This window comes from Brachyhypopomus gauderio, chromosome 1, assembly GCF_052324685.1.
Source record: "Brachyhypopomus gauderio isolate BG-103 chromosome 1, BGAUD_0.2, whole genome shotgun sequence".
Classification (NCBI taxonomy): Eukaryota; Metazoa; Chordata; class Actinopteri; order Gymnotiformes; family Hypopomidae; genus Brachyhypopomus; species Brachyhypopomus gauderio.
This window is the reverse complement of record NC_135211.1, coordinates 45,063,333-45,087,050: the sequence shown is the minus strand read 5'-3', so window position 1 is coordinate 45,087,050 and position 23,718 is coordinate 45,063,333. Positions and strand designations below refer to the sequence as shown.

At 49.1% G+C, this 23,718-nt stretch overlaps 2 protein-coding genes across 5 annotated transcripts in view; one reads left to right on the top strand and one right to left on the bottom strand.

Annotated features, from left to right (window-relative positions):
- The window catches only part of ctnna2 (catenin (cadherin-associated protein), alpha 2), a 334,212-nt gene that overhangs the window by 227,037 nt on the left and 83,457 nt on the right, over positions 1 to 23,718 (top strand). The gene's annotated exons all lie outside the window — the stretch shown is intronic.
- lrrtm1 (leucine rich repeat transmembrane neuronal 1) lies at positions 19,335 to 22,938 on the bottom strand. Its single transcript, XM_077015583.1, has one exon. The coding sequence runs from the start codon at positions 22,918 to 22,920 to the stop codon at positions 21,352 to 21,354; it is 1,569 nt and encodes a 522-aa protein (XP_076871698.1). The 5' UTR covers positions 22,921 to 22,938; the 3' UTR covers positions 19,335 to 21,351.

The following is a 23,718-nucleotide window of genomic DNA, read 5'->3' as shown; positions in this document are numbered from 1 at the left end:
CTTCAAGGACATACAACAAAAGCTGTTGCCCTGGATTGTTAGAGTGGAGGCAGAGCTGCTTTCTTTACTACGCTTCTTCGGTTAATTATGAGTGTGTGTGTGTGTGTGTGTGTGTGTGTGTGTGTGTGTTTGTGATGGAATGTCTCCCTTGAAGCGTAATCCAGTGTGTAGACACCTTTTTCTCGCTTTATCCACTTACAGGCCAAAGCGTGTTTGTCATGTCACTATTACATAATTCTCTGCTTTTTGTCCCTTTGGATTTGTGTTTGACGTCAGGTCCACTGAGCATTGGCAGTGATGCTTCAAATTAATCCCACAGCTGAAATGTCCCTTGAACTGTCTGTGTGTAGATGTATGTAGTGGACCTGGATGGTGGGTGTGTAGATGTATGTAGTGGACCTGGATGGTGGGTGTGTAGATGTATGTAGTGGACCTGGATGGTGGGTGTGTAGATGTATGTAGTGGACCTGGATGGTGGGAGTGTAGATGTATGTAGTGGACCTGGATGGTGGGAGTGTAGATGTATGTAGTGGACCTGGATGGTGGGTGTGTAGATGTATGTAGTGGACCTGGATGGTGGGTGTGTAGATGTATGTAGTGGACCTGGATGGTGGGAGTGTAGATGTATGTAGTGGACCTGGATGGTGGGAGTGTAGATGTATGTAGTGGACCTGGATGGTGGGTGTGTAGATGTATGTAGTGGACCTGGATGGTGGGTGTGTAGATGTATGTAGTGGACCTGGATGGTGGGTGTGTAGATGTATGTAGTGGACCTGGATGGTGGGTGTGTAGATATATGTAGTGGACCTGGATGGTGGGAGTGTAGATGTATGTAGTGGACCTGGATGGTGGGTGTGTAGATGTATGTAGTGGACCTGGATGGTGGGTGTGTAGATGTATGTAGTGGACCTGGATGGTGGGTGTGTAGATGTATGTAGTGGACCTGGATGGTGGGTGTGTAGATGTATGTAGTGGACCTGGATGGTGGGAGTGTAGATGTATGTAGTGGACCTGGATGGTGGGTGTGTAGATGTATGTAGTGGACCTGGATGGTGGGAGTGTAGATGTATGTAGTGGACCTGGATGGTGGGTGTGTAGATGTATGTAGTGGACCTGGATGGTGGGTGTGTAGATGTACATAGTGGACCTGGATGGTGGGTGTGTAGATGTATGTAGTGGACCTGGATGGTGGGTGTGTAGATGTATGTAGTGGACCTGGATGGTGGGTGTGTAGATGTATGTAGTGGACCTGGATGGTGGGTGTGTAGATGTATGTAGTGGACCTGGATGGTGGGTGGGTAGATGTATGTAGTGGACCTGAATGGTGGGTGTGTAGATGTATGTAGTGGACCTGGATGGTGGGTGTGTAGATGTATGTAGTGGACCTGGATGGTGGGTGTGTAGATGTATGTAGTGGACCTGGATGGTGGGTGTGTAGATGTATGTAGTGGACCTGGATGGTGGGTGTGTAGATGTATGTAGTGGACCTGGATGGTGGGTGTGTAGATGTATGTAGTGGACCTGGATGGTGGGTGTGTAGATATATGTAGTGGACCTGGATGGTGGGAGTGTAGATGTATGTAGTGGACCTGGATGGTGGGTGTGTAGATGTATGTAGTGGACCTGGATGGTGGGTGTGTAGATGTATGTAGTGGACCTGGATGGTGGGTGTGTAGATGTATGTAGTGGACCTGGATGGTGGGAGTGTAGATGTATGTAGTGGACCTGGATGGTGGGTGTGTAGATGTATGTAGTGGACCTGGATGGTGGGAGTGTAGATGTATGTAGTGGACCTGGATGGTGGGTGTGTAGATGTATGTAGTGGACCTGGATGGTGGGTGTGTAGATGTACATAGTGGACCTGGATGGTGGGTGTGTAGATGTACATAGTGGACCTGGATGGTGGGTGTGTAGATGTATGTAGTGGACCTGGATGGTGGGTGTGTAGATGTATGTAGTGGACCTGGATGGTGGGTGTGTAGATGTATGTAGTGGACCTGGATGGTGGGTGTGTAGATGTATGTAGTGGACCTGGATGGTGGGTGTGTAGATGTATGTAGTGGACCTGGATGGTGGGTGTGTAGATGTATGTAGTGGACCTGGATGGTGGGTGGGTAGATGTATGTAGTGGACCTGAATGGTGGGTGTGTAGATGTATGTAGTGGACCTGGATGGTGGGTGTGTAGATGTATGTAGTGGACCTGGATGGTGGGTGTGTAGATGTATGTAGTGGACCTGGATGGTGGGTGTGTAGATGTATGTAGTGGACCTGGATGGTGGGTGTGTAGATGTATGTAGTGGACCTGGATGGTGGGTGTGTAGATGTATGTAGCGGACCTGGATGGTGGGTGTGTAGATGTATGTAGTGGACCTGGATGGTGGGTGTGTAGATGTATGTAGTGGACCTGGATGGTGGGTGTGTAGATGTATGTAGTGGACCTGGATGGTGGGAGTGTAGATGTATGTAGTGGACCTGGATGGTGGGTGTGTAGATGTATGTAGTGGACCTGGATGGTGGGTGTGTAGATGTATGTAGTGGACCTGGATGGTGGGTGTGTAGATGTATGTAGTGGACCTGGATGGTGGGTGTGTAGATGTATGTAGTGGACCTGGATGGTGGGTGTGTAGATGTATGTAGTGGACCTGGATGGTGGGTGTGTAGATATATGTAGTGGACCTGGATGGTGGGAGTGTAGATGTATGTAGTGGACCTGGATGGTGGGTGTGTAGATGTATGTAGTCGGACCTGGATGGTGGGTGTGTAGATGTATGTAGTGGACCTGGATGGTGGGTGTGTAGATGTATGTAGTGGACCTGGATGGTGGGTGTGTAGATGTATGTAGCTGGACCTGGATGGTGGGTGTGTAGATGTATGTAGTGGACCTGGATGGTGGGTGTGTAGATGTATGTAGTGGACCTGGATGGTGGGTGTGTAGATGTATGTAGTGGACCTGGATGGTGGGTGTGTAGATGTATGTAGTGGACCTGGATGGTGGGTGTGTAGATGTATGTAGTGGACCTGGATGGTGGGTGTGTAGATGTATGTAGTGGACCTGGATGGTGGGTGTGTAGATGTATGTAGTGGACCTGGATGGTGGGTGTGTAGATGTATGTAGTGGACCTGGATGGTGGGTGTGTAGATGTATGTAGTGGACCTGGATGGTGGGTGTGTAGATGTATGTAGTGGACCTGGATGGTGGGTGTGTAGATGTATGTAGTGGACCTGGATGGTGGGTGTGTAGATGTATGTAGTGGACCTGGATGGTGGGTGTGTAGATGTATGTAGTGGACCTGGATGGTGGGTGTGTAGATGTATGTAGTGGACCTGGATGGTGGGTGTGTAGATGTATGTAGTGGACCTGGATGGTGGGTGTGTAGATGTATGTAGTGGACCTGGATGGTGGGTGTGTAGATGTATGTAGTGGACCTGGATGGTGGGTGTGTAGATGTATGTAGTGGACCTGGATGGTGGGAGTGTAGATGTATGTAGTGGACCTGGATGGTGGGTGTGTAGATGTATGTAGTGGACCTGGATGGTGGTGAGGGTGTAGATGTATGTAGTGGACCTGGATGGTGGGTGTGTAGATGTATGTAGTGGACCTGGATGGTGGGTGTGTAGATGTATGTAGTGGACCTGGGATGGTGGGTGTGTAGATGTATGTAGTGGACCTGATGGTGGGTGTGTAGATGTATGTAGTGGACCTGGATGGTGGGTGTGTAGATGTATGTAGTGGACCTGGATGGTGGGTGTGTAGATGTATGTAGTGGACCTGGATGGTTGGGAGTGTAGATGTACATTGTGGACCTGGATGGTGGGTGTGTAGATGTATGTAGTGGACCTGGATGGTGGGTGTGTAGATGTATGTAGTGGACCTGGATGGATGGTGGGTGTGTAGATGTATGTAGCGGACCTGGATGGTGGGTGTGTAGATGTATGTAGTGGACCTGGATGGTGGGTGTGTAGATGTATGTAGCGGACCTGGATGGTGGGTGTGTAGATGTATGTAGTGGACCTGGATGGTGGGAGTGTAGATGTATGTAGTGGACCTGGATGGTGGGAGTGTAGATGTATGTAGTGGACCTGGATGGTGGGTGTGTAGATGTATGTAGTGGACCTGGATGGTGGGAGTGTAGATGTATGTAGTGGACCTGGATGGTGGGTGTGTAGATGTATGTAGTGGACCTGGATGGTGGGTGTGTAGATGTATGTAGTGGACCTGGATGGTGGGTGTGTAGATGTATGTAGTGGACCTGGATGGTGGGTGTGTAGATGTATGTAGTGGACCTGGATGGTGGGTGTGTAGATGTATGTAGTGGACCTGGATGGTGGGAGTGTAGATGTATGTAGTGGACCTGGATGGTGGGTGTCCCTCCGTGGTGAAGTGTGTATGCAGTGGTGCTAGTCTCAACACCAACGCCCTAACATAAACCCTTTACTGATCTCAGTGTACGTCTTCTCATCCACATCTCACCACCTCTGGGTCCAGTTTTATCCATTTGGCGTCACACAGTCTCCAGGGCAGCACCCTTACCAGCCTGCCAACCCCCACCCACCCCACACAGGAGAGGTCACCAGCATGTCTCCTGAACGATGACGTGGTGTGTATACAGCATTGCCGGCTTTGCGTGATCATCTCCCAGCTGTCCAATCTCCACACCCCCCACCCCCCATTTCCCCCCATTTCCCCCCATTTCTCCCCATTTCTCCCCATTTCTCTCCATGGCCTCCCCCCTCCTCCATGGGGATTTCCTCTGTTATTACGTGCAGCCGCACGTGCGTATAAACAGCCGAGCGCCCGGGTCAACAAGCCCGTCTGAGAAGCAGAGACGAGGTGCAGTTCTGTTTTTTCTCCTTTCCCCCTCTCTCTCTTTTTAAGAATATGCACTTTTGCAAGCGAGTAACAAATATGCTTCCTTCCATGTCACAGATTCAATTTCATGCTCATGACTTCGAATGGTACCGCTAAACCTCTTAGATGAACCAGATGTTGAGAGAGGAAAAAAGACATATCTTTTCTTAGAATGTCAAAAGCAGCATCTCCACGCCTAAAATATGATCCATGCAGTTTATCGAATTATATCAATCAAGTATTTATTGTTATTATTTATTATTGTATTAATATTAATCAACTAATACATATGTAATCCTATGTAGTAGAACTTACTCTGAATAGAATTTCCTCAACTAATACACCTAAAGGCCAATGGAGCATAAGAGTGTCTGGGATATTGGGGGTCCTAAGTCCGATCCTCTGGCCCGTAGTCAGCCTGCTCCCCTAGGCCAGGGCACCTGTGGGCGGAGGTGTGTGGGAATACTCACTGATGAAGCTTGTGCTGAGGCTGGAGAAGAGAAGGAGCGCTAGGCTGAACTCTGACCCCGACCCTGAAACTCCTGCTCTATTCCGCGTCCTGAGCGGCATGTCGAGTGGAGTCTGGCGGCTATAGGGCACGTAGCTCACCTCCAGTCTCCCGTCCTCCAGACTCAGGACCACGGGACACGTGGAGGTTCTTGGAGGTTACGCCTGACCGACTGACAGAGCCGTTCTTTCTCAACTAGGGTGACATTTTGCCAGGGCTAACTCTGAAAGTACCACCCCCCCCCCTCCCCCCGTTGTCATGGTGCCGGAGTTTTCCGGTGAGAGAATGATTGGTGATGTATAGTGCGCTGGAGAGTAGACAGGGAACGTTGTCTGGCCCTAGGCTGCTGTGATATCAGGCAGCAGGGGTCAAGTTTAGCATGGACGACACTCATCAGGAATCCTGACTCACAGCCTCTGCCCGTCTGAGTAAAGCGGACAGCCGCCCAACGGTTACCCGCTCGCGACGCGCAGGAATAAAGTCGTTTGTTCCAGCTGGTGTTTTGTGAGCCGTGCGAATTTTTGATTCGCGCAGAGCTGTGACATGTCCTGCAGCAGGATTTGAAGCAGGTGGCTAAATTTAAGGTGAAGCAGTCTAACGTGCACACAGCTAACATGACAAGGTCTTGGGAATCGTAGTTTTGTCACAAGGAGGCATAACGTTGGTGTATGCAATATTCAGAATTCATCCTCTGTCTGTAAACCTGTGGAAGTGTTTTCCTCGTGGTGGCCATGTTCCCGTGTTTGACTGGAAGAGGTTGCGTCGCATTGAAGCTTTTGCTAGCAATAATGCCATGTAGACTTTAACACAGTTCCCATCACTTTGGGTGTGTGCATTTGTGTTGTCTTTCACTGTAAACTAAATTGAATTATGTATAGTAGCATGTCCTGTTTGAAATATTAATCTGTATGCCCTTAAATAGCCAAAGGAATACAGAAATGAATTCAGAGGCAATCTGCTTTGCATGTATACTGCTGTATTATTTAAATATACCTTGCATACAAATGAGTAACCTTTGACTTTCTACAGAGTAATACTACCATTTTACACTATATGCGAACAGTAAGCTTAATATTCAGTATGTTAATGAGATCAGAGGTAATGATAGGAACTCTCTCCGTCTGCCTCCCTCTCTCGCTCTTTCACATCCTTTTTTTCTCTCTCACATCCCACCTCTGCCATTTATCTTTCCCTCACACACGCTCTCGCTCACACACACACACACACACACACACACACACACACACACACACACACACACACTCTTCCTCTCTAATGGAGGTGTATGCCTCCATGTTCTCCATGTCTGAGTCTTGTCTGCCATTTCCACTCCTTCTACACATCGTGTCTGTGTTTTTTATACTACTGAAAAGACTAGTATAGGGCACTTGGGATGACTCACTTTAAATAAGGCCCTGCTATAGGCGCAGGCTGACAGAAGCGGTCCCTCAGAGCGGCTTCTGCAGAGATGTGCATGTTCATATCTGGTTTGATTAGAAGGTCCTGAGAGGTCTTGTGTGCTGCTGCCCCTGTGAGCTCTGGATAACTGCTGGAACCACCTGGACGAATCATCTCAGGCTCCGCCCCCTGCTCGTCAACAAGACTTGTTAATAATGCCATGGGTCCTGGAGATTACTCTGGGTTATGTGTGTGTGTGTGTGTGTGTGTGTGTGTGTGTGTGTGTGCGCCTTAGAGTGTGATGATGAAGTTGTTGATAAATGTGTCTCTGGGTAAATCTGATTGGCTCTTCAGCCCATCTAATCAGTGCCCTGCTCTACAGTTTTACGAGAGGTTGTTGATATGGGAACAATGAGGTCCAATCACCTGCTATCCCTGATACAGATGGCACTCATTGTGTGTGTGTGTGTGTGTGTGTGTGTGTGTGTGTGTGTGTGTGTGTGGCACTCATAGTGTGTGTGTGTCTGTGAAAGAGTACCAGAGGCAAAAGCTCAAATAAAAGTGCAATCAAAAAGCTTCCCTCCCAAGTAACTGCTGAGATCTGGAGCTACAGACTTCCCCAGCATGGATGACCTCTGTGTCGAGGCTTCATGTTCTGTTACACTGACACACGTGACCACAGTTTGCAACAGCTGGTGTAACAACCTGGGTCCAAGCGTCAGGCACCCATTTAAAAGAATCCCATAACTGGGAGAGACACAATTCATTGTGACTTCAGAAGACAAAGCCATTATCTAATATGCTGTGCTTCTCAGTGCCCATTACCCTGCTTATTTGTAACAATAGTATCTACAGAAGATGAATCCCTCACAGTAAATATTAAGCATTAACTAATGCCTCTCTGCTAGCATGGGCGAATAGAGGAATCATGACATGGCAAGCCTGATTTAAGAAATGAGCTCTTTTAACTGGCTGGCATGATTAAAGCTATTGAATTACAGTTCAATTTAATTAAATTGCTTTTGTGATCCAATTTTTGGTGTGTGTCGTGGAGATGGCCTGACCATTAGGCAGTGCAATTGATTGATGAAATTTAATCGTGACTGCAGCCAGTCTTACAGAGCCAGAGGAGGGGAGGAGGAGGAGGAGGAGGAGGAGGGGAGAGGAAGAGGGGGAGGGGAGAGGAAGAGGGAAGCAATAGGAAGGAGATCACGCTCCCTAATCCAAGGCACCATCATCAAACGACCACGTACACATACATACACGTACGTTCTCAGGGTTTGTCCAATTGCATTCTTGACATTCAAATATTTCCAGATATCCTTGCAGAATTCCAGAGATCTGTCCCCGCTGTGGAAGTGTCACAGCAGACGAGTAATTAAACATACAAGGTGAACATATGATTGGGTGAGTGGGTGGATGGGTGAGTGGGTGAATGAGTGAGTGGGTGAATGAGTGAGTGGATAGGTGGGTGAGTGAGTGACTGGATGCGTGAGTAGGGAAGTGAGTGGGTGAGTGAGTACAGGAGTGAGTGGATGAGTGAATAGGGAAGTGAGTGGGTGAGTGAATAGGGAAGTGAGTGAGTGAATAAGGAAGTGAGTGAGTGAGTGAATAAGGAAGTGAGTGTGTGAGTGAGTGGGTGAGTGAATAGGGAAGTGAGTGAGTGAATAAGGAAGTGAGTGAGTGAGTGAGTGAATAAGGAAGTGAGTGTGTGAGTGAGTGGGTGAGTGAATAGGGAAGTGAGTGAGTGAATAAGGAAGTGAGTGTGTGAGTGAGTGGGTGAGTGAATAGGGAAGTGAGTGAGTGAATAAGGAAGTGAGTGTGTGAGTGAGTGGGTGAGTGAATAGGGAAGTGAGTGGATGAGTGAGTGAGTGGATGAGAGGATGTCTGGATGAATGCATAAGTGACTGAATCACTTATATCAGCCCGGACGCTGGCGTGCTAGCTAGAACCTGTTGTTGCTTCAGCAGTGAGAGGAGGCGTCATGGCTGGCTTGTTTTGATGTAGGCCACACACGCACTGCTTCTCTCCTCCATCTGCACAACATGACCTCCAACATACTCCTCTCACTGACAAACTCATTAAGCTCCCCCTCCTGGCTCCTGAACGAAGAGACGTCCAACAAAATGGATCCCTCCGTGTGCCTCATCTCAGCCTCTTGAATAATATGTGTTTATACACGATGAGAGTGAGAGAGAGGGAAAGGGTGCTGGCCTAGGGCAGGACTCATTTTTAGAAGCCATCTGCTTTCATTCTTTTTCCTCCATTCTTTCTTTATTAGTCCCTTTCTTTTCTTTTCTTTTTCTCTCCCATCTTTATCTGTCCCTCCGCCGCTGTACTCTTCTCCCTTCCTGTGCCATCGCAGTCGCTTACGGAGAGTCAATCAGCGGCGCCTTTGCCCAATTAAGATTGTTTTTGTTGCCATTATTTACAGTGTTCCACTTGATTGGTTTCGGATCGCCTATTTAATTGTGTCTGCCCTTGACGGCGGGCCCCGGCGGGCCCAGGCGGTCGGCGTTGCCCTTTGAAAGCTCCAGTCAGACGGGTCCTCCACGTTGTGCTCAGTCGGTCGTAACCAAAGGCCCCGCCCAGCGTCTTTCGTGGACAAGCACCTCCTGCAATTAAGCAGCTTAGCATGAACAGTGCATGACGAGCCCTAAAGTGTCAGTGCTGCTGAGTTCACACAGCCAGCAGTGCAGCCCCAGTGCATGGCTGCTCCCTAGACCAGTTTGATGAGTATATTCAGTGTTTCTATAAACAGGATTTCTATAAACAGACTTTGGAACCACACGTTCCTTAAAGAGAGCCACCCTCATACAGAACATCTCAACATGTCAAATCCCACCTCCACAGGACTGGCTCCACACTGCCACTAAGACGCACATTATGTGTGCCACTCTTTTTGGTAAAAGTGAGTGCTATGAATAGCTCTGTATTTTTCAGCATATTTTTCAAATGTGTGCAGCATTAATATATAAAGGTGTTTGATTTTGGTGCATAACAATGAATTAAATTTTTTTTTGGCCTGAAAAAAAAAGAAAGAAAGAAAAATCAGAAATGCATTTGTGAATTGGAAAAAACCCCAAAACATGTCAGGAGCTGGAATTAATCCCCTGACCAAAATCACTTCCTGTAGGCATTTCTTGTAATTGTTTCTCAGTTTCCAGCGCCAGCATTGACCTGCAACTCCTTCTGCTGTTTGATATTTAAGGCTTTTCTTGCTTGTACTGCCCACAGCACATCTGCAGTGCACTCAACATGGCCATTCTTGAACTTTCCCTGTTTTCAGTTTGAGCACTTTTTTGTGTGCTTTTTGTTTGGGGGGGGGGCATCACTGTTTTGCCATTGACAGTTCGATGTTATTTATTTATTTTTGATAACAGACCACCCATAATTCTCCAGTACTTTCTGCACACGGTGTGGAATTCATGGCTGGCTTAGCTCTAAGACTGGGATGTGACCCCGTGCCGTAATGCACCCACCACCATGCTTTACCATCAGAAGGTGATTGTTGTTATTTGGTGTCTGGCTTTGTAGCAACACATTTGTGTAAACATCGCTCCATTGGATCTTATAAATGAGTGCCTACGTGCCTTAAGAATTAGGCACTTTTGCATATAGTTAAGCAAACTGTACAGTCTCTTTGGGTGTTTTGGGTAATCAGCCACGGTGATGTGCACCCACACCTGTCCCATACCCAGAGTCCTCCTCTAGGGGTGGGCACACCCATCACGGGTGCGTTCACAGAGGGCTTTATGACGTATATTCTCCCTCATATTGCCTGCCCTGCCTCCGGTCCTTGCCAGATGTCCATTTCCATTGAGTGTGTGTGGCAGCCACAGGGGCAGCAGGGCTTCTTGTGAGTGACTGTGCAGCTGCAGGCGCCCCCTACGGACCAGGCATTGTAAAGACACCCGAGCATGAGCGGGAAACCAACAGCGCCGACAGCGATGGATGAACGAGACCGAGCGTCGACTTCAGGCTTGTGCACGTGCAAAATTGCTCTCCTGATGCGGCAAGCACAAAAACCCACAATGCACAGAGATGTCATGGAGACGGCGATGCATTTTAGTCCTGATGCGTCTAACCAAAGCGTAGTCTGTAATGTGAATGCTCATGCCATACCCAACACTTCAATAGTGCCATACCCAACACTACAGTAGCACTATACCCAACATTACAATAGTTCCATACTCAACACTATAGTAGTGTCATACCCAACACTACAATAGTGCCATGCCCAACCCTACAGTAGCGCTATACCCAACACTACAATAGTTCCAAACCCAACACTATAGTAGCACTGTTCCCAGCACAACAGTAGCGCCATACCCAACACTACGGTAGCGCAATACCAACACTACTGTATCGCCATACCCCGCACTACAGTAGCGCTATACCCAACACTACAGTATTGCCATACCCAACACTACATTAGCACCATACCCAAAACTACAGTAGCGCCATACCCAACACTACAATTGTGCCATACCCAACACTACACTAGCGCTATACCCAACACTACAGTATCGCCATACCCAGCACTACAGTAGCGCTATACCCAACACTACAGTAGTGCCATACCCAGCACTACAGTAGCACTATACCCAACACTACAGTAGTGCCATACCCAAAACTACAGTAGCGCCATACCCAACACTACAATTGTGCCATACCCAACACTACACTAGCGCTATACCCAACACTACAGTATCGCCATACCCAACACTACAGTAGCGCTATACCCAACACTACAGTATCGCCATACCCAGCACTACAGTAGCGCTATACCCAACACTACAGTAGTGCCATACCCATCACTACAATTGCGCCATACCCAACACTACAATTGTGCCATACCCAACACTACAGTAGCGCTATACCCAACACTACAGAAGCGCCATACCCAACACTACGATTGTGCCATACCCAACACTACAATTGTGCCATACCCAACACTACAGTAGCGCTATACCCAACACTACAGTAGTGCCATACCCAACACTACAATTGTGCCATACCCAACACTACAGTAGCGCTATACCCAACACTACAGTGGCGCTATACCCAACACTACAGTAGCGCCATACCCAACACTACAATTGTGCCATACCCAACACTACAGTAGCGCTATACCCAACACTACAGAAGCGCCATACCCAACACTACAATTGCGCCATACCCAACACTACAATTGTGCCATACCCAACACTACAGTAGCGCTATACCCAACACTACAGTAGTGCCATACCCAACACTACAATTGTGCCATACCCAACACTACAGTAGCGCTATACCCAACACTACAGTAGCGCTATACCCAACACTACAGTAGCGCCATACCCAACACTACAGTAGCGCCATACCCAACACTACAGTAGCGCTATACCCAACACTACAGTAGCGCTATACCCAACACTGCAGTAGCCCTGCCGGCTGCTTCACAGAAATTAAACACACTAAACATTCACAACCCATTTTAACGGGGGTATTTCTGGATCAGAACCACGCTGTAGATGTAGAGTTGCTCACCCGGTGCCATGCTCCACACCATCAGTCTCCCGGTGTCCGACCAGAGGGGTGCTGTCGGCTGGGGAGTGTTTGGTGATGGATCACTCTGAGTGAGACTTGTCACTAGGCTGAAGTGTCTCATAAAGTGGGTGGACATCGTGGCTCTTGTGCGCAGCGTACAGACTTCAAGGGAAAATGTAGCAAGTGAGAATCTGTGTATCTGTGAGCTGCATGAACAGGTCCTGTTCACCTCGCTCACGTCTGTATTTACATCATTCACTATTGTTCACAAGGAGTGTTCACGCAGAAGTGGTTTAAACTCCACGTGAAGTGTATTCTTATGATAGTGCAACTTGACTAGTTTCAAAGTAAACACGTGGTGAGGGAATGAATGATGGATGGATAAGAAAAATGTTTTCAGTATGACTACACAAAAATTAATGACACCTTTGAAAATACACAGTGATACACAAAGTACACAGTCTGTGATTGTGGTAATTATTGGTTTTTGTATGTGGGACCCATGTATGCACGCACACACTCACACACACACACACAAGCACACACACACCTCTGCACACATGCACACACATACTTGTAAACATGAGCCTCATGATCCAATCCCGGGATTTCATATCCAGAGAGCATGGTCTCCATCAGCTCAGATCGATCAGAGCTCTCCGTCATTATTGATCCTCGCGTTCTTGATTTGAAATTGTGCCTGCTGATTTGAACGCCGGAGGCTAATGTTTTGTAAAAGGCTTGTATGTGTGTGTGTGTGCACGCACACCACGCATGAGTGTGTGTTCGCATGTGCGTATGTGTGTGTGTGTACATGTGACCATGTGTGTAGGTTTATTCTGCAGGTGCGTTTCTCTTCATCAGTATCTCGTGATGTTCTGGGTAAATGTCAGAGGGCTTTTATGCTTTGTTCCTGGATGCTCCCCAGAATAAGCAGAACCTCATACAGGGCGGAGCATAACCTCAAACAGGGCGGAGCATAACCTCAAACAGGGCGGAGCATAACCTCAAACAGGGCGGAGCATAACCTCAAACAGGGTGGAGCATAACCTCAAACAGGGTGGAGCATAACCTCAAACAGGGCGGAGCATAACCTCAAACAGGACGGAGCATAACCTCAAACAGGGCGGAGCATAACCTCAAACAGGGCGGAGCATAACCTCAAACAGGGCGGAGCATAACCTCAAACAGGGTGGAGCATAACCTCAAACAGGGCGGAGCATAACCTCAAACAGGGCGGAGCATAACCTCAAACAGGGCGGAGCAAAAACTCAAACAGGGTGGAGCATAACCTCAAACAGGGCGGAGCATAACCTCAAACAGCCTCAAACAGGGCGGAGCAAAAACTCAAACAGGGCGGAGCATAACCTCAAACAGGGCGGAGCATAACCTCAAACAGGGCGGAGCATAACCTCAAACAGGGCGGAGCATAACCTCAAACAGGGCGGAGCATAACCTCAAACAGGACGGAGCATAACCTCAAACAGGGCGGAGCATAACCTCAAACAGGGCGGAGCATAACCTCAAACAGGGCGGAGCAAAAACTCAAACAGGGTGGAGCATAACCTCAAACAGGGCGGAGCATAACCTCAAACAGCCTCAAACAGGGCGGAGCAAAAACTCAAACAGGGCGGAGCATAACCTCAAACAGGGCGGAGCATAACCTCAAACAGGGCGGAGCAGAGCCCTGTAGAGGGCGGAGAATTTCAGTCACTACTTTTTCCGCCGTGTGGCGTCTAAGCAGCCACAGGTTCACATGTTGTATCCCTCTCGCAGTTCAGCTGTTAGACTCACGGGTTATGTCATTAGTCCGCCCCAATTCCTTTCCCAACACCCTTCATGTTAGTTTAATTTAATCTGATTTTTCCAGTGACTATAATAGCTATTTGACCTTGAAGCAACGAGGTCTTAAAATGTGACTTTAAAATATAAAGGCTGCAGTAGCAGAGGGGTTTTTATTATCTGCCATGGTCCAGTGTTTTGTTTTTCTTTTTCTTTTTTTCTTTTCTGCACACAGTACATTGGGGTTTAGTTGACAACAGTAGGGCTGTTGGGAAGTGTGTCTCGTGTCACAGGTTTATAAAGTCGCGTTTTTGAATGGTGTGAAAACATTTTGACGGTTTTGTGGTTGAGCAAATGCACTGCTCCATGTCGTGTTATATATCTTCTATCCAAATGACGAGATAAAGGCTGAGCTAACAGTGCCTTTGTGTATGCGCAGATACGATGCTAAAGGAACTAGCGTAGAGTACATGGTGTTAGTGTCGACTAACTTTGCACTGGTCCTGCCCTGGGTTTAGTTATAATGGGAATCTCTCAGAATGGTATCTCATCTACTGGCACTATAACCACTCCCCACACCCCTCTCCCCCCCAACCCGCAAGGGGTAAGCGTACTGATTCAAATTTCTTCAGAGGGTGTTTCGTGGTGGCCGCACCAAAAGCATGATCTTACGGAGAGGGTGGACAGAGGCCGCTAGCTGCTTTAGCCTGCGCTAGTAAACTTGTGCTTCCATGAATTCAATTGGTCGTTTTGCAGACGGTACACTCTGGCACGCCTCTGTCTCCATGGCACCTGGCAACAGCCCGCAGTGATTGTATTGGCAGGGTGGAGCGCTGTTGCTATCAAAAAACAAAACAAACAACAGCAAAAAAAAAACAAACAAAACAAACAAAATTGATGGAAGGCATAAACCTCCTGGTAGTGTTTGCTGTTCTCTGTGGGGATGGGAGGACCAATCCAACACTGAAAATAGCCACTGGGTTCAAAGTGCAGGTCAATACTGCAGATACACTGGCCTTAAAGGCTTCTTTTTCCCGCCCTTTTGTACCTCTTTGGAGCTACAAAGGTAAAGATCCATGCCTACACCCCCTGGAAAGCCATTGGGGTGTAGTATAAAATACACCACCTGTCTGAACATTTGTACCATGCCTCAATTACCTCGTTATTTGCTGCAGTCCTCTGTCTCCCTATCTCTCTCTCTCTCTCTCCCTCTCTCTCTCCCTCACTACCTCTGCCTCTCTCTCTTTCTGTATCTCTCTCTGTCTTGCTCTCTGTTACTCAACATGCATCTTCTCCTCCATTTTTGCAGCCTGTGTGTAGACACTGAGTTAAATGTTCTGCGTACGCGTTTTGCTGCGTACACCTTGTCCACTCTGACCAGGCTGTTCTCTCTTCTTCTCTCCCCCCTTCTCCCTTCTCCTCCATCTGAACACCACCCCCTCCTACCTGCTGTCCTCCACACAGGTAAGTCCACACACACACACCCAACATGCTTGCCTTAATTTGACTCCCTGAGGCCACTGCGTCTCTCGACTCTTTTAAGCGTGTGTCGGAACGCTTGGCAGCTGCTCTTGACAGTGACTCTGACTCACGTTAACTGACGTGTTGTCTGGGGCCATGTTATCACACCGGAGCATGCTGGCTACCGTCACATTCAAATGCACTTACAAAGTTCTTACCGCAAACTCATTAGCGATCGCTTTCGTCGGCAGCACACCTGTCTTTATGTCGAGTATACACGCGTTAAAAATAACAAAACCAGACAGCTGGGATGAGATTCTGTGCTAGAAAGTGTAATATGGACGTGTGTTGGGGTTTGGGGGGGGGGGGGGGGGGGGGGTTTACATGTCTTTATTGTGTTTGGCTCTGAGTGAGTCAGACAGAGAGAGGTGGGGGTGATTTAAGAGAGCTTGTACATTATAGAGGGCCATTGGCTTGAATGGGTTTGTGGTGAGCAGCTGCTGTATCCAGTGTAACCGTGATGCTTTCTGCTGCCAGCCGCCCTCCACCCCGTATTGCTTTCAGATCGTTCCGCGCTGGAAAATTGCAGAGACGCACAAGAGTACACAAGGCCTCACTTTCATGCTGTCAGTAGAAAAGGGGGGAGAGAAAGAGAGAGAGAGAGAGAGAGAGAGATGTAAGTAGAGGGAGAGAAGGGCACGTAGTTGAGACATAGATATCAGGAAGCAGTTTAGGTTGAGTTGTGCCAACCCTGCTGTTCTTGAGTGAGCTCCCAGGAGGCCACGGAGAATCGGTTGGTTTTCAGGGTGAAGATGGGAATGGAAGTGTTGTGAAGGAGAGTTGTTTGCTGGAGAAAAAGGTTGTGTGTGTAGCAGAGGTTTTCGTTTCAGCTGGTATAAACCATGTCTGAAGTTTGTGTGTGTGGGTGTGTGTGGGTGTGTGCGTGAGTGTGAGCGTGTGTGCATGCTGAACAAGGTGATGGGAAGGTGGGCTAGAGGAGTGTAAAAGAGTGAGGATGAGTGTTGTTTGGGGATGAAGGCAGACTCGGGGAGAAAGCGAGTATTGATCCTTCTCATCCCCATCCGACCTTTTGGCTGGATCTCCAGACAGACTGCAAAGACTTGCGTTGGAATTCATTTACCTTCAGATACCCGTGTTCACTTTAGACTCCCTGTATGTCAGTCTCCCACTGCCCCCCCCCCCCCAAACCAACCAATGTACAGTTCTCCTCAGCAAACCTCTCAGGAGCCCGTGTGATTCACATGGCCTTGTAGAAAGCTTATTTCATGGTCAGCGAATCGAGATAGCAAATTCTCTCATATTTCATACGGTTTTCACCCATCTGCATAAAAGGATAACAGCAAGGAGTTCTGTAGGAACGCTATAGAGATATGTGCTAAGTTGCAGAAAATGTATAGTATTGTTCCTATCTCCTACGTTCAGGTCCTGTTCTATAATACGTTCTGGCTGATTGCCGGTCCAATAACCTTGATTTTTCTTCATGGGTAGTTCCATGTTGATTTGCGGCGCGTGGTGTGTTTGTCCACGATGTCCTGTTCAGTGGCTTCGCCATCACTTTGGCAATGGAGATGTAAATTGTAGGTGCAGGTGTTTGTTTATGCAAATGAGCAACTTGTTCTAAGCCATGCAAATGAGCGCTATAACTCACATCTTGGAGCTATGGAAGGTTTGAGTGTAGCGCACAGCTCTTGCGGCTGCAGGGGTGTGATTACTCATGGCCTTGACAAGAACAGTGATGAATCCTGTGACGACAATGGCGAGAACGATGATGCTTGCTCCACATGCTGGACAAATGGAGACAAGAAAAGGAGAAGGATGATTATGATGATGGTGATGATGATGATGATGATGATGATGGCGACGCTGAAAGAGACGACTGTAGTGATGGCAACAGTAGTAACAACACTGCCTGTAAAATAATGAAAGCCTAAATGTCATTACTATTGCTGTCAGATTTCAACACTCAGAATTCCTGAAAAATAAGGTTCTGAAGCGGTTTTCGATTACGACTCACACAAGCTCAGATTATTGTCTTCCCTCAGCATTTGTGCTGCTTGGGAATTTCAGAAATGGGACACCATAATCCAACCCCCTGCTGGCCCTGTGCTTACAGAGTCCTGGGTTCATACAGCCAGAATAGGGATGTCATTTGGTAAGTTCTCTGTGTTCTACCAGGAAGACCCAGTAGTACATCTGTGGTGACATTGTTGTCATTGTGTTTACCTCCTTCGGCTAAAATGCCAAAACCTTCTCTGATTGTCAGGACTTCCGTTTTGTCAGGTTTTGCCCCTGCGTTGATAGAAATGGGCAAAGTGGATTGTTGATTATTGCTGTTAGTTTGAGACAGCGCTTATGATCTAAAATTGGTTTTCTATCAGATGGAGTCACTGAAAATGGCTGTCACTTATTCCGCTAGCTCTCGTTTCTCTGCAGCGGTCCTCCCCTGACCCATATCCATCCGGTCGGCCGCACAGGATTGCTGCGAACGCTTAACGAGCACACATCCAGACGCTTTGAGGTGTAGCTTCCTTTGCCCCTTGGTTTCTGCAAGATGTCTTTGTGGGACTGGTGGTGGCCGATCAAACGCTACGGGGTGAAAGTGTGAAGCTGAATATATTTGGGTGACGGAAACCTGCTTGATTTTCCTCACTTGCAGTTGTTCCTATGTGATCATGCGTCACTGAATGTGACGTCCGGTTCAGCAGGCTGGTAGCTGTGAAACTGGCACATGAGCCTGACGGAGCTTCTGGATTTACCAGAAACGTCCTTGCAGTAGCGTAAATATATGTGTACACACATGCCCATCCAGGCCTGTTCCGCTGGTGCAGAAGGATCTGTGAGAGTGCAGTGATTTCTTTATCATGGACATGCTCGCTCCAGAGTCCTTCATTGCCATAGTCTCCTCCTCCAGAGTCCCCATAACGTACCTTTGACTCGCAGCCAGACATCTTACACACACGCGTGCACGCGCACACACACACTACTAATTAGCCATGACATAAATAAAAGATTATCAATTGTTATGTGAATAAAATATCATCTTTCTCTCCCCCTTCCTCTGCCCTAGCAGCTCTGAGCTTTATCCCACCACCCCCCCCCCCCCCCACAAAATGCAACCGAGGCAGACGAGTAAGTAATTAGCGACATTTGTCATACAATCCTGGGCATGAACTCCTCATCAGCTTTTATCAGTCACCATATTATTTATGAGCACTCCTGGAACAGGGAGAGTGGGCGGGGCCATGGGCGGAGTCACCCTACCTTCTTAAATATTCATGAAAAATATGAAATATATGAAAAAAAATCCACAATAAGAAATCGATAGGGCTGCCATCAGCATCGGTGGAGTTACTGAGCTATGCAATATTGATACAAAATGAGCTAAGAGGGCCTTAAATATAGGCCATGGGGGGGGGGGGGGGGGGGGGGTGTTCACTCATAATTAGGGAGGGGAGAGTGAGATCTCTGCAGGCCACAGAGACCAGCGCCTCCAACTCCACGGCAGGCCGCACAGGCTGCTTTACGGCACCGGTTCTCCAACACGGCCGGTTCTCCAGCCCGACCCAAATGCTTCAGCCCCCCCCCCCCCCCCCCCCCCCACACACACACACACACACACACATTCACCCCACATCCTCCAACGCATTAATGGTGAACATGGACTTATCCAACAGTCAGGGAGCATGTCATGAATGACATCAAAGCAAGCAAGGATCAGAGGAACACTTTTACCCCAAAGAACTTTTATATAGCATTGTTATAGCATATCAATTTAAACAATCTCTTAACCCAGAAACAAAGAAAGAACGAATAATAATAATAATAATAATAATAATAATAATAATAATAATAATAATAAATTAAAATAGCATGACTAGATATACCAGGAAAGGGAGGGAATATGGTCACATTTTGTGCATAATTTACAACAATCTGAAAGCATTTTATTCCTTTATTTTGGCTCAGCTCCTCATTAGGATTAAATACAGTGGTTAAACGAGAACAGTCACCCATCATGTTTCAGTTAGCGCTCCAGCATCTGGGCCTGCCAATAAAACCACTGATCTGTTTCTAAACCCGCCACCCGTCCCAGTTAGCACTGTCCCCAGTCCTCCCACACAGAGTAGCACCGCCACTCTCCTCTCAGCAACACGCCACGTGTCAAAACCAGCAGCGTCCTAGCACTCGGACCGGCACCGCGTGTTTAAACGGCCAGCGTGGCGTCAGGGGCGGAGCCTCTCCGACCTGGCCCCTCCTCCGCGCTAATGACGGCAGGCTGAGTGACGGAGCGAGACACCGCAGGAGTCGTTCGCTTTAGAGTAATTGCTCCCGTGTTTGCGTCCGACGGCCGGACTACGCGTTCGGAATACCAGATGCCGTGCTCTGCGGCAGCAGGGCCGTTCGGAGGAGAACAGAGCACAGCTGACGCACACACGCACACACTCTCGCACACACACAAATAGCCAAGGTAAGAAAATTCTAGGGCTTGCTGCTACAGTATCTAATGCCCCCCCCCTCCTCTGCTGCTGGTGTTAGGACACTAGAGAGCAGTCTGCACCTTCTTTCTGCAGCCATTTTCCTCCTCTAGCATCTCCTCCAGGCCATACTGTCAGCCACTATCAATCCAACAAATACCAAAATGGAAAAAAAAAAGTCTAAAACCAGCCTCGTATTTCCACCAGAGAGCTGCAACACGAGCAACGTGAGCTGCGCGATTAGCATCTAGCAGTTTTCAGCTGTCTCTTTAAATCCCCTGCCCATTTTGAATTGGTTTTGATCTAAAGGCCGCACTCCTCACCTGCTCTGATATCGCCACTGTCTGGGGCAGGTCTGTCATGGCAGCCGACCACGAGACAGACGCAGGCGGCCTTGTTTATTCAGACGGCACGCGTCCGTTCCCACGTTTGTAGTGTAAAACACACTCTCATCTTTGACTTCCTCTAGTCTGCCTAACCCACGAGGAGAAGGACACGGGAGAAGAAGCAAGCACAAGAGTAACAGCAAGCCTGCACAGTGTTTATACCTCACGTATGGTGAGAGAGATGAGCGGGAGAGAGAGAGACAGAGAGACAGAGAGAGAGAAAAGGAGATCTGAATTTCAGATTGAGGCTTAACATTTCAGATGAAGTGACTAGAACCCCATTGCCTCTTTTATTTACTGCCTGCTAATCCCACAGAGGCAAACCGACAGACGGCAACAAAGTTCCCTCCTCCCCTCAGACTCTCCTGCACACGTGACTACTGTCAACTGCAATTCATTTATTTAAACACTTGTTTCCTCTTTTTTTCCATAGTTTACAAAAGAAATAGAATAGCATCTTTATTTCCACTCTTGCATTTTTGCTTTTAACATATTTTACACTCATCTTAAATTTTTTTTTCCTTTCATTTATATTTTTGTTTTTTGTTACCACAATGAAAAATTTTATGTCCTTGATGTTCTCAGTAGCTTAGCTTTAAACAGTAGGTGTAATTTCCTGCGGTAGAAAGTAACATTAAAGCTCAAATATCCACTCTTGGGAAAGAGAACCACGGTTAGTCCCTGTATTCCTCCCAGCTGTGTGGCCGGCGCGACTACGTGTCGATCAGTCTCGGAGTCGCGTCCGTCAAAAGCCACTCGGGCCGTAGGGCGGCGGCAAAAGGGCCTCGGTCTCTGTTCCCGTTTCCACACCACGAGCGCTCCACCCAAGCCCCAACAGTGCAGCGCACACAGTGGCAAAGCGTGTCCTCCGTCTCCGCCGACCCGTCCGGACTCTGGCTGGAGCGAACCCCCCTCCCCCCGGGGCGGGAGTTCGGCCTTCACACCTCGCACTCGCGCGCCGCCTGAGGTTGGCACGTGCAGGAGCCGTACTCGTTGATGATGACCAGGGCGCCCTCGATGTGGTTGGGCTTGTAGTCGACGTAGTACTCGGGCGTGGCCATGGTGACCATCTGCTGCATGGTCTGCTTCTGTTTCTGCTTGCGGCGCTGGCTGCTGAGACACTGCCTCGCCTGCCGCACGCCGGCCGGGAAGCACTTCCACGACACGTACAGCACCAGCACCACGATGAGGAAGGAGAAGATCAGCGCCATGGTGCCCGTCACCACCTTGTGGATCTGCATGGTGCTCTCCAGGTCGTCCGCCGCGACAGTCACCGTGAAGGAGTTGGTGGCCACCTCGCCGCCCTCGCCGTCCCGCAGGTCGTACGGGTTCCTGGTGGGGCCGCGGAAGATGGAGCCTCGGGCGGGGTCCCGCGTGGTGGTGCGGGTGGGGGCCGCGGGCCCGCCGCCGTCGTCGCACAGCTGGAAGGCGTAGACGGCGTCCAGCACGTCCTCCCCTTGCGCCGTGTCCGGGCCGGCGCAGAGCAGCGCGCCGTCCCTCTGGCCCTGGAAGCCGCTCAGCCACGCGGCCAGGGCGCAGACATTGCGCCCGCATTCCCACGGGTTGCCCGACAGCGTGACGATGCCCAGGGAGTCCCACGAGTCCAGCACGCGCCGGTCGACGTAGGTCAGCTTGTTGGAGTCCAGCCTCAGCTCCCTCAGGTTGGGCACGCTCTCGAAGACGTGCGGCTCGATGTGCTCGATCTCGTTGCCCGAGAAGTCGATCTTCTCCAAGAAGTGCCAGGTCCACTCCATGGTGTTGACCACGACGGAGGCCCTGTTGCTGCGCATGTAGAGCGTGCGCAGGGAGATGAGGCGAGGGAAATGGGCCAGGTTCACCTTCACCAGCTCGTTGTGCTCCAGATGCAGCTCGGTCAGCTTGAAGAGCCCGGCAAACGAGTTCCGGGCCAAACTCTGCAGCTGATTGTAGCCCAGATCCAGGAACTGCATGCTCCTGCAGTCCTGGAAGATCCGCACAGGCACGAACTTCAGTGCATTGTAGCGCAAATGCAAATTGGTAAGCTTCCTAAGGCCATGGAAAAGGTCCGGCTCCAGCGACTGCAGCCGGTTGTAGGATAAATCCAAGACGCGCAGGTTGGGCAGGGGCCGGAAGGTGCCGTTGGACAGGTTCTCTATCCGATTGGTGCTCAGGTCCAGCTCCTTGATCCTGCGCAGCCTCTCGAAGGCGCTCTCCTCCACCACGTCGATGCTGTTGTGGTCCAGGTAGAGCCAGGTGAGTTGCGAGAGGCCCACAAAGTGGCCTTCCCGTAGCTCGGAGATGTTGTTCTCGCGCAGTGATAAGCCTGTGGCGCTGCTCAGGTTCCGGGGCACGTCGGTCAGGTTCAGCCCCTCGCAGTACACCAGCCTGCTGTCACAGCGGCACAGCCTCGGACAGCTGCCCCCCACCAGGGGAACCGTCTTCAGCAAGATGCCCAAAGAGCACAGTATCAACCCGGGGGGCTTTCGTAGTGGCCACTTCAAGTACAGACCAATTAGAAGGAAATCCATTAGAATGAATATCCTGCAGCGTCGTGGAGGAAAAGTTCATTGAATCATTCGCATTCGTCTTGTTTCAGACATCATGATTTGTAATTCCCCCAGGCCAAAAAAAATAAATACTCAGGACTGTGTCATTTTTTTTGTTGTTTTGTATTGTTTTCTCTTTTTTTTTAAACACAGTTTGCTTGACAATTCGTTACTTAAAGGGACAGAAAATCCAACATCATAGGAAAAGCAAGTCTCAAAAGGGGAGGACGGCGAGACACTTTGCTCATGTTTTGATGTCGGGGAGCGAAAGCAGAGGTGGTGGTGGGTGAAAATAAAAAAACGTTCCTCCAAAACCAATCTCGCATGAAAGATTTCCTACTCACCCCTTTCCAGAGACTCACCCCTGTTCAGAGACTCACCCCTGTTCAAAGACTCACCCCCGTTCGGCGGCTCCCTTCGTGCCGGCAATAATTCTGCGAGAATCGGAAAAAAGATCCCAGTGTGGTTTGAAGCGCAGCCCCCCCTCGCCTTTTCAGCGGCCCCAGATCCTGGCACCTGTACAATGTCTTAGTTCTCCTCGTGTGAAAGAGCCCGACCGCGGGAGGAATCCAAGTGGCATAGAGCGGGACTCCCAGGAAACGCAGGCTGCCCGGACCGCGAGCGCGAGCAGCACTCTGCCTGATCCCCGCACCTCCGCAGTGGCCGCAGAGCTGAGCACCGGGGGGGAGGGGGGTGGGGGGTAGAGGGAGGGGAGGGGGTTAAAAAGGAAAAAATAAAACCAAAAATCTTACACACTCACGGACACGTACGCACACGCAA

Coding starts and splice junctions, on each gene's coding strand:
- lrrtm1 (XM_077015583.1), bottom strand. CDS start 22,920: ATGGATTTCCTTCTAATTGGTCTGTACTTGAAGTGGCCACTACGAAAG.